Source organism: Frankliniella occidentalis, unplaced genomic scaffold (genome assembly GCF_000697945.3).
Source record: "Frankliniella occidentalis isolate FOCC.00 unplaced genomic scaffold, Focc_3.1 Scaffold150, whole genome shotgun sequence".
NCBI lineage: Eukaryota > Metazoa > Arthropoda > Insecta > Thysanoptera > Thripidae > Frankliniella > Frankliniella occidentalis.
In genome coordinates this window covers 30,965-43,391 of record NW_026267277.1, presented here as the reverse complement: position 1 = coordinate 43,391, position 12,427 = coordinate 30,965, and the positions used below count along the sequence as shown (strand labels likewise).

Here is a 12,427-nt window from a genome sequence, read left to right as displayed (position 1 = left end):
ACTTTATTAAGACCCATAGGTCTCCAAAATTATAGTTTTTGTTGAAATTCCGGCTTAAAATACTAACAACGTTAAAGAACTTTTTTATTTGTTTGGATTAATATGTATAAAATGATACACTTAACTAGTTCACTAATAATCATATTTTTTTTTTCAATTGACTCTTAATCTGTGCACACTTTCACCACTGATTGAACGTTGGGGTGGTCCAATTTTCAACAGACAAGCATTATTGGGCAACTCCGTAATTTCAAGTCAAAAACTACGTCATTTGGGGGGAGGGGAAGAAGAAAAAGTGACACTCGATGACAGGGAGGGCGAGGGGGAGTTTTCCTCAAAAAAAAAAACGATTACGTAATTTGTGCACGCCGCCATATTTACTTCTGTTTAGTTTCAGTGTAAGTAAGGTAGTAAGGTATGTAAGGTATCATCTGCTAAAAAATCAACTCGCGTGTTTCTGCTGCAGGATACGGACGAACGCCTGGAGCACGAGGCGGAGCTCTCAGCCGTGCTGGCGCCCCAGCAGAACGACCCCGGCAAGTTCGAGTTCTGCTACGTCAACCTGGGCGGCGACATCATGGACTACCATCGCTGCATCTTCGCACTCATGTAACGTCACACTCGTGCCAATTTTATTATTCGCGCTTTGAATTAGCTAGTACCCCTAAACATTCTGCTCTGCATCTCGACGTATTGCCAGTATTACCATAAGAAAAAAAGAATAATGCAGTGGTTCCACCGTGGGAGCGCGCAGAGGAGAAAGGAAATATGGCGTGCTTGACGGCATTCTCCTGCCCCGACAGGTACGTGGTGCCCGCCATCACCCTAGGCTACCTGTATGCCCAGACGGAGCGCCTGCTCAGCCACAAGGAGAGGCCTGTCACGCTCGTCCTGTACGACACGCAGCGCAGCGCGCGTTCATCCTCCGCCGCCTCGGTCCACGGCTACAGGTAGGGTGGAACTCTGTAGAAATTCTGTACCACTCTCTCTCCACCCCCTCTCTCTCCCTTCCCTCATCCCCTTCCCTCCCCTCTTGCCCCCCCCCTCCCCTTCTCTACCTCTAAACGCAGAGTGGCCTTGGGGGTCGTTTTCTGATTTCAGCGTGTGGGCACAAGCGAGGGGTTTGGGGGCGTTTAGGTTGGGCGGGTTGCGTTCCATGAATAGTAATGTCTCCCAGTCGCGCAGAGGTCGAAACAAAAAGGAGATAGGAATCGCGTGAATCGAGGAAATGAATTCGAGGGTAGCGTCTGGTTGCCATCGTCCCAATATCTCTAATCTCAATGTGGCCCCGGCAGACCTGCTCGCCCTCGCCCCGGATATTACGTTCGCCGGTGTGAGGGGCGGTCCTCATCGCCAAATCAACGCCCACATTTGCTTTTTATTTTTGGTTGAGAGGGTTGTTGAGCGTTTTCTTTTATACCGGTGCGGCAGAGCTACGTTTGATAAAGACATAAATTGCTTCTGAGAAAAGAGACGCTGTTTTCACCAGTTTGCTAAAATTGCGACCGCTTTCAAACCGATTCCTGGCAATCCCGATCTGTGCATATTGCAACCTTTCATTAACGTCCTGATAGGTCTGAAAGAGGTCCGAAGCCAGGGCTGCCAAAATAAATTAAATTGAAAAATATTTCCTCTATAATTTTGTCCTTCATAAGGGCAAAATCTAAATGGGCAGAATTAAAATGAGGACTTTATTCCCGCCCAAAGTCCGAGTTCTGGAACTCGAGCGAGCATCCGCGGACGCATCTCGGATAGTCTCCAATCTCGGGCTCGTGGGGCCTTATTTATTTTGGAGTTTATTTCAGACCAATCATCAAATTCTGCCCTCGGAGATGAAAAGGATTTTTGCCCCAGAAATTTGCCCTGGGTAAAATGGTTATTATAAGGTTTTGCCCTTTGAAGACCAATTTCGAAAGGGCTTTATGATTTTGTCCTAGGGCAAAATATTTTGCTCTCCCAAGGGCTAATTTTAAAATAAGATTTAATTCTTTTTGCCAGCAGTGTCCGAAGGGGTCGCAACTTAAACACACTGGCGTCTCCTCGGTGCATGAAAACGGTATAATTTTTCAAGACAGGTCACAGGTCACTTTCAACGTACATTTTCCACACGGGTAAAGGTTCCGTGGGATGGGAGAGAGAAATCTGATCGTGTTTCCTGAGAGTTGGTTCGAAGTTTGAAGGAATGAGAGTATTCCTAGGGGATCGTCCAGAAAGTACGTCCGTTTCTCTCAAAATCATCCTGCAAATTACAGAAGCTCGGCGCCTGCAAAACTCGGGGTAGGCCACCCCGCAATACACTCTTGCACGGCATGCAAGATTGTGCCTACCCATCAGGCGCCATGAGAGCTTGCATTACCTTGATTTGGATGGCTCGTAACGGCGGATGACGGACGTACTTTCTGGATGATCCCTAGTATAGGGGGTTCTGAATGGCGTTTCTCTCGCCACTTTACTCGCAATGACGGCAGTAGTCGGCGTGCGTGAGGCCGCGGCTGGGGCCCAGCCACCCTCACCACTCCACCTCGAAACGACAAACGAAAATAACACTTACGCCCTCTTGGACCCGTCGCCTCGGGGGCGGCCAGGCCGAGCGGCCAGCACGCCAATACCGAGTGGAAAATGATCGTGGTCTGGGAGGGGCAGGGGCCTATAGGGGGAGAAGAGAAAGAGAGAGGAGGGCAGGGGGAGGTGGCTGCTGGCGGCCAACACGGAACAGCACTCGGGGAGGGCGGACTGCCCGCCCGCCTGCTTAAGCGTACCTTCCAAGGCAGGCGGCGTTGCTACTCGGCCACGACTCCGTCCTTCGCGGCATAGTGGTGGCTGAAGAATATGCGCGCGGACGCGTAGCATCTCGAGGCTCGAGTAGGGTTTGCGCTGGAGCATGCGGCACCCCGACATGCTTGTTTCGTGGAAAAATTAAAAACCCGTAAATACCATAACATTTGAAGAAGAAAAGCTGCCAGCAAAATGTACTTGTCGTGGTCCGAGGGGGCCGCCACATCTGTAATCCTGAGTACACATACGCGTGATTCGAGGGGGCAATAACTCCGGGAATCATGTGTACACCTGTCTGGGAATCATCAGGATAAAAATTGATCAAAATCAATAGAAATCGCTTAGAATAAGGGGGAAACTAGAGAAATAAGTACAAATCAGTCGAAATAAGCGTTTTATACCACTAAAAACCCCCGAAAAACCTATGTAATAATTATAAGCGGACGGGAATCACCGGGAATCAAGAATTTCGGGAATCATGTGTACACTTCAAAAGGGAGTTATTGCCCCCTCGGCGTGATTACACCGAGTAATCCCACGTAATTTCACGTAATCATGTGTACGCCCAGAACCTGGGTGGTGGCCCCCTCGCTGTGATCTTCAAAGCTCTACGGATTTATTAGCCGTGTTTTACTTTATTTCTGCTATATGTGTACCGTGTGCTACCTATCTGGGTTGCACGTCGCCTGCTCGCACTGGGAAGATGTCTCGATGCAGCCATTAAAAATTTGATACCCACGATCAATTTTCGCTCAATCCGTCCGGTTAAGCCATTAGCATCAAAATTCTACCCCAATTCTACCCCCTTCCACTGTTGACCCCCACCACCTAACCTGCAGATCCGCCGTCGGTGACTGGGGTTTGAATGCAAGTTTTAAAGAATAGTGCGAACGCAATTTTACAAAAATAACTTGTTTTCGTGAACTTCAGTAACTACGGATCCTAAATATACCCCACACTAAATGGCCCGTCCAACGCGCAACCTATTTGGAGGCCAGCGGTTCTCGCAGGAAGAACTGCGAATAGCCAACTGCAGCGCCGTTGGCTGCTTGGCGTCGATCGAGTGATGTGAAAGAAACTATTTGTTCGTAAATAATGAGAAGCTTACTGTCGGGGTTAGGTGGCACCATAGGTAAAGTGGTGGAGGTCAACAGTGGAAGGGGGTAGAAAGGGGGTTTCCCCGAACCCTGCCCCGTCCTCTCTCTAGGCCGTTGCCCACCCTTTATTTAAGTTGGTGTAACCAGGTGTAACCGAAATTTTGTTTGCTGTAAGCAAAAGTTTATTTGCTGCGACTACAAATGTCATATGCCCGTATGACTCCTAAATCCGAGTGATCGAACAATTTTTGATAAGTGCAACGAAACATTTCTCTGAGTGCGCCGCCTCAGCGCGACCATCATACGGCCATCGGCGCCACCGGGGCGCAGCGGTCGCAGCGGGAGGTCTCTTTGATGGGGACGCGGAACTGCATTATAGTCGCAGGGGTTGCGGGGCGCGCCGGAGGCGGTGGGCGGCGGGGGCGCCCGGCCCGAGGCTGGGCCGCAGCGCTGCGGTCCCCTCGCTCTACCCACGAGGGATCTCGGAGACTGTCGAGTCGTGGGAGCCGGGTGTCCTCTCCCCCCCCCCCCATGTCCCCCCTCCCCGCCCCCACACACGCACACACTCTGAGTTGAGCCACGCCCCCACCCACCACGCCTCCACGCACACATACGGCGACAGGCGAAAAGACCAACAACAATAGCTGCCCTCCCGTGGCAGGACGGATGTGGAATGCACTCAATATATCAGCCGGACCGTCGGTCTGTCCATATCTATCTGTCTACCCGCCGTTCACTGCCCGTCCGGTGCACTACCCAAGCAAAACGGCACATGAACACTTCTGTTTGTATCTATTTTGAATTTGATTGTTGTTTTTTTTTTGTTTTTTTTTTTTGTTTGTTTGTTTTGTTCTGTGGGTTTGCTTTGCACTGGAGCTTTGCACTGGACGCCGCCCGGCGGCCGGGCCCAGGCCATGCATGCGTGTGACATGTGACACCTGCAGGTGAGGGCAGCGCAGGCGTAAGGTTGTCGTTCGGACAGAAAAACGCGTCTGGCCAGAGCGAGCCCGAGCTGTGTGCGTTTCACTAACCATATATATGAGATTGCCGGTGAGTTGGCCAGAGTGGATGTGACATGGCGGGGGCGTTCAGATGGCGTAGGGGTAGAGCGAGGTAGAGAAGACACGCTGCTGTGAGTTCGTAAGAACTCCCTCCCCTCTATGGCGGAGGCGGAAGCCAAGCGTGTAGGCCAGCCCAGGCGAGTGAGCGCCGAGCGGCAGCTGGCAGCGGGCAGCGCCGGCGCCGTGTCTCCGCGCGCGGCCACCTGCGGCTCTTGTCGCCCTCCGCCGCGACCCTCATTCTTCTCTTCGTGGAGAACGAAGACGCCGTCGGGAGAAATGTAATAAAGTCGGCGTGTATCTGCCAGCGGACGCGGCGGCAGCGACACGCGCCACCAGCAGCACCGGCGGCGGCAACTGAATTTGTGACGGCCAATATATTGCACCCAGTTAGGGGCAGGGCGCTGAGAGGGACGGCCTGACACTGACAGAGTGATGCTGCTGGCCGCGGCCCAAGCCGAGCGTCTGGTCACCTGGAGCGCCAATACGAGGCGGAGGGCGGAGAACCCCCTGTCGCCGTCACCCCATCACGTCCAGAGGTTGTAATCACACCGTCCAAAGCCTTTTGCCTCCCGACCTCTGAGGCGCCCGCTGCCTAGCGTTTAGCTAGCTACATATAGCCTGCTTCGACTCAAATTTTAGACAATGCATCTCTGAGATTCCTATCCTGCCAAGGTTAAAATTTACTTCTGGCGGGTGTGTCGGTGTCGCGCATCGTCTCGAAGGACCCCTACTGCTTAGTCCAATAATTAAAATTATTTTCGTAATTCGTCCCCCTGTCCACGAATCTTTGGGTTCGAGCTGCGCGCGAGGGCGTGGTGAGAGCTCGGAGTTCCTGCGCGGTCATACGTTTTCTTTTCTCTTTGCCGCCTCTATTTCTTCTTTCGTTCGTTTCTCACAAATCCTTGTCTGTTTCGCGCATTTTGCCCCTCCATATTACTCCTTTCGGCTCTCGCCCTCTTCCACCTCTACATACAACTCGGGTTCGCATCCACTCCGCGATTCACCCCGCTCCTCCCTGATCCTGGCCGTAAAGGAAGAGTCACTGGGCTGAACCCCAAGTGTATGGTAATCACAGTGGACTCAAGTTCGTCGGCCCGGAAACCATAGTTAAGTGTCCCCCTAGATCAGGTGGTCTCCAACCGGTTAAGGTGGTTGGGTGGGCAGGGGGGGGGGGGGCAAGTGGGAGGCTGCGACCACCCCGCCCCACACCTGAGCGCTAGCGCTCTGTCCTACTGAATGAACACGAGCCTCTCCGTGGCATCCCCCCCCCCCTCTCTCTCCCTCTCTCCACTCACTCACTCACTCACATATCCCGGCGTGACTTCAACTTGTGTGCTCTCCAAACCCAAAAGCTCAAAATTTGGTCACTGCATATCCTTTCTGGCTGCAGCCAAATCGTAAGAAACAAAAACGAAACTCATGTTTGGCACATTGAACTAAATATCGATTCCTCCCATAAGCCCGTCTTGCTTCTTGTTGCCGCAATCGAGCCGTCAGTTGTCAAAACTTTCGTGCCGTAGCTTTGCTTTTCTTGCGGCTTGGTTTACGCGGCCAAAAAATCGAACCACCCGGTAACTTTCGAGAAACGCTGGATCGCACGGTAAAAAAAAAGGTTTCTTGAATTTCAAGACCCAGTTTTGGATGCCAATGGCGTCCTCCGAAATCCAAGACCGGGTCTTGAAATTCAAGGAACTTTTTTTTAACCATGCGCCGCAACTAAAATTCCTTTTCGCGCCGCACGACTTGCTCTTATCTATTTTTGTCACAAGGGCCCCCGTCTTTGGCCGCTGCATGCCATTATGTGGGCAGCTGGTGCGGTGTCGGGTCGGGTCCGTCGGGTCCACGCCGCTGTGACATCCCCTGAATGAAACATGGATGCGTGTCCGGCAGCGGCTGTGCGGCCGGGTCGTCCTATATATTACACCCCGTTTCGTAAACTATACGCCCCATGCACGGCGCGGGTGCTGCACGGCCTCGGCGTCACGCGCGGATGTGCACCATTAAAAAACATTCAATGTTCTGCAGTTCCCCCTGCTCGGTGGGCTACCCGATGGGAGTGTATACACGGTTCGAGACCTCCACCCCCCCCCCCCCAACGTTGCGCTCTCTGCAAACGCTTTCCAACTCGCGAAGGATTCCAGGCGAACTCGAACTTCAGCGTGCGCTGTACTGTGTGCGATAGAGCGTGTAGGAATGACGCAACGCGGGGGCAGCACCCTCTTGTGCTTCGATGAAATGCCGCTGTCCATAGCAGTGTACCAAATACGGCGGCGCCCTTTTTTTGCGTAATGGTTTCCACCGGGTTTGAGTTGCGTCATACAATGACAGCATTTTGTTATATTGGCGTCCGCTCTGCTTCACTATTCGCTGAGTGGTTGTCAGCTCGAATTTTCGGCTTAAGTACACAGGATAGTGTGCACACTCTCATCCCAAAACGGTGTAACTGACGTTTCGACAACAAATTCTTTTTTTCCCGTGCACCCCGCTCGCATTCGTAGTTTTACTATGCCGCTTCGTGTGAGAGGGTTGGCCTAATCGCCTCTGGCCATGGCGATGTTGCGCTTTAATACGACTCGACCGAGTAGGCGACGCGCCCGCGCCGCCGCACTCAGCCAACACTACAGCAGTGAGCGGGGTATGAATAGCCAACCTGGTATCACGTCCCGCACAATGGAATACGACGCCTTGTTTGTCGGGGGCCAAAAGCCAAGGAGGGCAACACGGTCGGACCATGGAGCCGGGCCCCGTGTATTTAGCGTGGTTCTTATTTTTCCGACCAACGGCTATTGTTTCCAGCTTCCAGCCGTAATGAAGAGCAGTGCTGCCGGTGCTGAGGCTGCTGAGGTGCGCTGGGGCAGCGGGCCGGCGGGCGCTTTTCCCCTGCTCCCCCGCGCCTTTGGGTTGTTTTTTTTCCCCTGTGGTTTTGCGGTTTTGCGGTTTTGCGGCTTTTGTATTATTGCCCTTTTCTTATGCCATGGGCGTTGCTCTGCCCCGAATACGCTGCCCTGCTGCGCTGCTTCCCGTAGGTCTCTCTTGTGTTACTTGTGCCCTCAGGGACCTTAGGGGTAGGAGGCGTGGCGTGGGGGGGGAGGGGTGAGGGTGGAGGGGGGTCGAGGGGGGAGGATATGACGCCGGGGCGTGCTGAGGCATGCCATGAAAAGAACTGGCAGGCATGAGCATAACCCTTTACAACCGTAAGAATAAGGTCCCGCTCCCTCTGTACCCCCCCCCCCCCCCCGCCTTTACCATCTCCGTTGGCTTATCTTCCTCCTCGCCAAGAAAGACACGGAGACGAATTACACCTACGTCTTGTTATGTGGCGCTCTCCCCTTCTCCTCCACTTCCTCTCCTCCTCAATGGCACTCCTCCTTATTTCCTATCCTTTCAATTACGCTGTTCTTTTCCTCAGGTTTCCTTACGTCAGCGTTGGCTCGTCGCGTATGAAGCCCCTCAGCGAGGGAGGGGTTTAGGACCACCCGCGTGTATCCGCGTCTTCGAATTGTGGGGCAAGAGTTTGAATCGGATGGTCTGCCTGCCAGTGCCAGCTGTAGCCTCCGTAAATTAGATTCGTAAACAGAGGTCCATAGGTCATAGTTACCGTATTGTCCTCTTCTCCCCTCTCCCCAGCACGCGGGCGACAAATTGAAAAGATGATTTTACTAATTTGAAAACGGGACAGAACATGCACGTAAGAAGTGACAAAATCGATTGCGAAACGCAGCCCAAATTACTGGAGCACATTTGTTTCTGCAAAGATCCTTTGCTTGCGTGCACATTCTTTGCGTACATAACGTTACACAACACACGGGTTCGTTCCGCATGCCAATTGATTACAAGAGTGTTAATAGGAGCTCTCCCAAGAAGGCGTAGGCTTGGAAGACGAACCCCTTTGTTACGGTTTGCCGCTGTCTGGTCCGATAGTCCGATAGTCGAAGCTCGAAGCGTGGGTCGCCGACAAGTCAAATTGCTTACCACTACCCCCCCCCTCTCCCTCCCCCAAATTTCAACAGCCGTGAAATAGATTCTCAATCATTAGTGCTACAAGAACCAAACAAAGTACTTGTGTAGTTTTGTTGTTGTTGTTGTTGTCGTCGTCGTCGTCGTCGTCGTTGTTTTTTGTTTTTTGTTTTTCAAAAAAATGTGTGTGCATTTCAATCTTATTTTTGCCAAGAGTGCTTTCTGTAGGATGTAAGCCTGCCTTCAAAGGTAATGTGATTTAAAAGCTCGTTTAATAGCCAAAAGGTTTATTTGTTTTGACGGGGCAGTAAAGCTAATTCTAAATTATAACACCTACCCCCCGCCTCCCTGTTCGCAGGCGCTCGCTGCCCGCCCGGAGTCTCCTGTACCACTCGTCCACTCTGGACGGCACCGGCCTGGACCTGGTCAAGGAGCAGCGCACCCAGAAGTACCTGGTCGGCATGACGATGGCCTTCTTCGTGCTGTTCACGCCGTTAAACCTGCTGCGGTGAGTGTATTTTAGTGTATATTTTGGCACGTGTGCCTCGCCCTTTCGCCGAGTTTTGTCTTATTACACTCACAACTCCTTTGTTGTTGTACAGTACAAACATCTGGAAAATGGGTGAGACTTACGACAACGAGTACTACATCGACATCGGCTACGCCGTGTTCGTGTGGTTGGGCTACCTGCCCACCTGCTCCATGCCGCTGCTCGTCGCCTCCTGGATGCTGAGCCGGTGAGTATACCCCGCGGCGCCATCCCGGCGTCTCTCCGCGCGGGGCGTAGCGCCACCGCCCGGCGCTACCCCGCAAGGTGTATGCACCTCTGGGGGCTTGCTATGGGCTTGCTTGCCTACTTGCACGCCACCGGTGCCTGGCGGCTCTGCGTTTACGCTTCCAAATCAATGTATTCATTTGGCAAACAATGACAACTAACTTAAAGTTTAGTTAAACACATCCAGTGAGCGTCAAACGAAGTTGAACCCGTCCACGTCCCCGCTGCACCGCTTGCTTTGCCGACCCACACGACCTTGTTTTCCTTCCCTTTATTCCGTACCCTAGAGCTACACCCATCCACGCTCTTAAGCCAACGCCGATTGATAGAAAGCTGCACGGCCAGCGTGAACGCATGCGCACGTGAGCAAATACACGCTGATGCTGCTTGTAGCCGTGCCTGACGATGTCGCTGAGTCTATCGTGGCCTGCAGGTCGGAGAAGGAGCGCGTCCGCGGCTACTTCCGGTTCAGCAACCGGCGCTTCACGCGTAGCGGCCACCACCGGTCGGCGCGGTCCGGCTCGGACTCGGGGCTGCCGCCCAACGGCGCGTCCTCGGCGGCCGACGGCACCGCGCTGTCCACGCCGGGGCCGTCACCGCCGCACGGCGCGCTGGCCGCGCACGGCACGCGCACGGCGAGCGTGGTGACGGCCTCCACCGCCATCACGACCGTGTCGCCGCCGTCCTCGCCGCGGCCCACGCCGAGGCCGTCGCCGAGGCCGCCGCGCGGCGAGTCACTGGCGCCCGCCGCGGCCGCGCCGCTCAGCGAGGTGAACCTCCTCAAGCACGACCTGCAGCGCACGGCGTCGCACCGCCTCGCGCGCGTCCACGCGCCCGCGCCCTCCTCGCCGTCCACCCTGTCGTCCACCTCTTCTTCGAGGAACACCAACTCGTCGTCCTCGTACGGACCCGTGCACAACCCGTTCCTCACGCCCAGCGTGCTCGCGGCCGCGCTGCCACCCGGCGACGCGCACCTCAGCGACACGACGCCCTCCTCGCCGCCGATCACGGCCGTGCCAGGTAAGTCCCGTTACACTTACGCCCCTCTGCGCCTGGTGTGTGTCCTACCTGACGCCCCTCGCCCTGCCCGTAGGCCTGCCCCAGGAGGCGCCTCTGTCCAGGATGCCTTCGTACCGGAGCCAGCACCACCGTGGCAGCAGCCGGCGGCGCAAGCAGCCGGACCTGCCGGGCGCGCCGCAGAGGACGCTGCCTGCGCTGCCGCCGGGGCTGCCGTCGGGGCTGTCGCAGGGACCGCCGCCCGCTGCGCAGCTGGACAAGGGCAAGGGCGACGCCATGGACTTGGGCATGGAGCGGATGGAGCTGGCGCCGCAGAACTTCCACCAGGCCGTGCACCAAGGGCTGCACAAGCCGCAGCAGCCGCCCCGCTACTTCACCTTCGACCATGTGGACCGCTCTGCCGGCCACGGCTACTACCAGCGGCCGTAGACCATGAGTCGATCTCCATTCTCCAAGTGCCAATTCACGAATCCCGTCGTCGGACCGTTGTCATTGTCGTATAAAAGTCTTCGTTAAAAGTATTACCAATTCGGGTGCCAATGCTGTGCGAGGGATCGTGCAGTGTTTGTATATTTGTGTGTGCCAATGGACATCCTGACTTGAAAGGAAAGATAGACATTTAGTTTCTTTCCTGAGCTCACGTTTTTCGCACATAAATTAAGTTAGTCATAGAAGTTTTGTAAATTATTATACAAATGTAGTTGTAAAATAGTACTTGGGTACGAAATAGTACAATGTGCGCAGCGTAGCACTAAGCTCCAGACGGAATTGAATAGTCTAAGTTGTTAGTTTTAGCGTGATTTTTTAGAGATTGATGTGTACAGGCGGCGAGCAGCGACCCTAGCGCCCGATTATGTTGAACATGAAGTGACTCGAGACGACGCAGGCTGTGTGTGAGCGTGCACGCGGTGTGTGGGGCTGCTCTCCACCCGAAGCTCACGACCAATGTTGTCTTATCATGGACGTTGTTGTATGTGCCAAAACCTTCCTCTCCACCTGAAACGCCCCGAAAGAAAAATGCCGCGCTCGAAGCGCCCCGATGTACTTTGTTGTTTTTTGATGGGTTTGGTTTGGCTCCAGCTCCAGCCGGGACTCTGAGCCCGTCCCCGCTGGGCCGGTGGACGCCGGTAGGCGCGCGCAATAAACTGTTTACCGCCGCTGAAGCGTTCTCCTCTCGGTCACCAGACCGTGTATGTCTACCCTGTCCCTCTGTCGGCCAGCGATAGGCAACTCCACCAGCGGCTGCCGGCCGAGTAGCGACCAAGTAGGCAACTCGACCACAGAGGCTGCCGGCCAGGTGGCTGGGCAGTTCAACCTACTGTCAGCTGCCGGCCGGACCGAGTCGCTCCCGCGGCCGCCCCGCGAGCGGTAGGCAGCCCATCGGGCTCCACACGCACCGCCGCCCACTGGAGCAGACACCACCACAAGTGTCACTCCGAGGGGGGCATCCATTCTCCCTTCGCGGGTGACTGGAAAGTATTAACGGGCGTTCTAGTAAACGTTGTCCGTTTTCCACAGCGCCGTGATGCGAGCGAGCGGGTAAGTTCAGTTCGGGACGGTGCGGCCTCGAGCTCTCCATGGATCGGTCGGATGAAACGGACGTCGAGTCGGGACGGCCGCGGCGGTCTTCTTCACGGAACACAACGCCGCGCCGCGTTATCGCTCGTAACTTAACTCGTGCGGTGCTTAAAATTCGAGTGCGGAAGGAGTGGGAAATACCTCGCAAGGAAAAGGGGGGAGCAGAG

General features: G+C 54.6%; 1 protein-coding gene across 1 annotated transcript in view; it reads left to right on the top strand.

Annotated features, from left to right (window-relative positions):
• The window catches only part of LOC113204274 (uncharacterized), a 74,017-nt gene extending 62,172 nt beyond the window's left edge, over window positions 1-11,845 (top strand). The window contains exons 3-8 of the mRNA XM_052271128.1: window positions 467-609; window positions 804-950; window positions 9,249-9,398; window positions 9,493-9,627; window positions 10,099-10,685; window positions 10,759-11,845. Coding sequence (XP_052127088.1) covers window positions 578-609; window positions 804-950; window positions 9,249-9,398; window positions 9,493-9,627; window positions 10,099-10,685; window positions 10,759-11,111 — 1,404 coding nt within the window. The 5' untranslated portion in view covers window positions 467-577 and the 3' untranslated portion in view covers window positions 11,112-11,845. The remainder of the gene's footprint in view (window positions 1-466; window positions 610-803; window positions 951-9,248; window positions 9,399-9,492; window positions 9,628-10,098; window positions 10,686-10,758) is intronic.
• The last annotated feature ends 582 nt before the right edge of the window (window positions 11,846-12,427 follow it).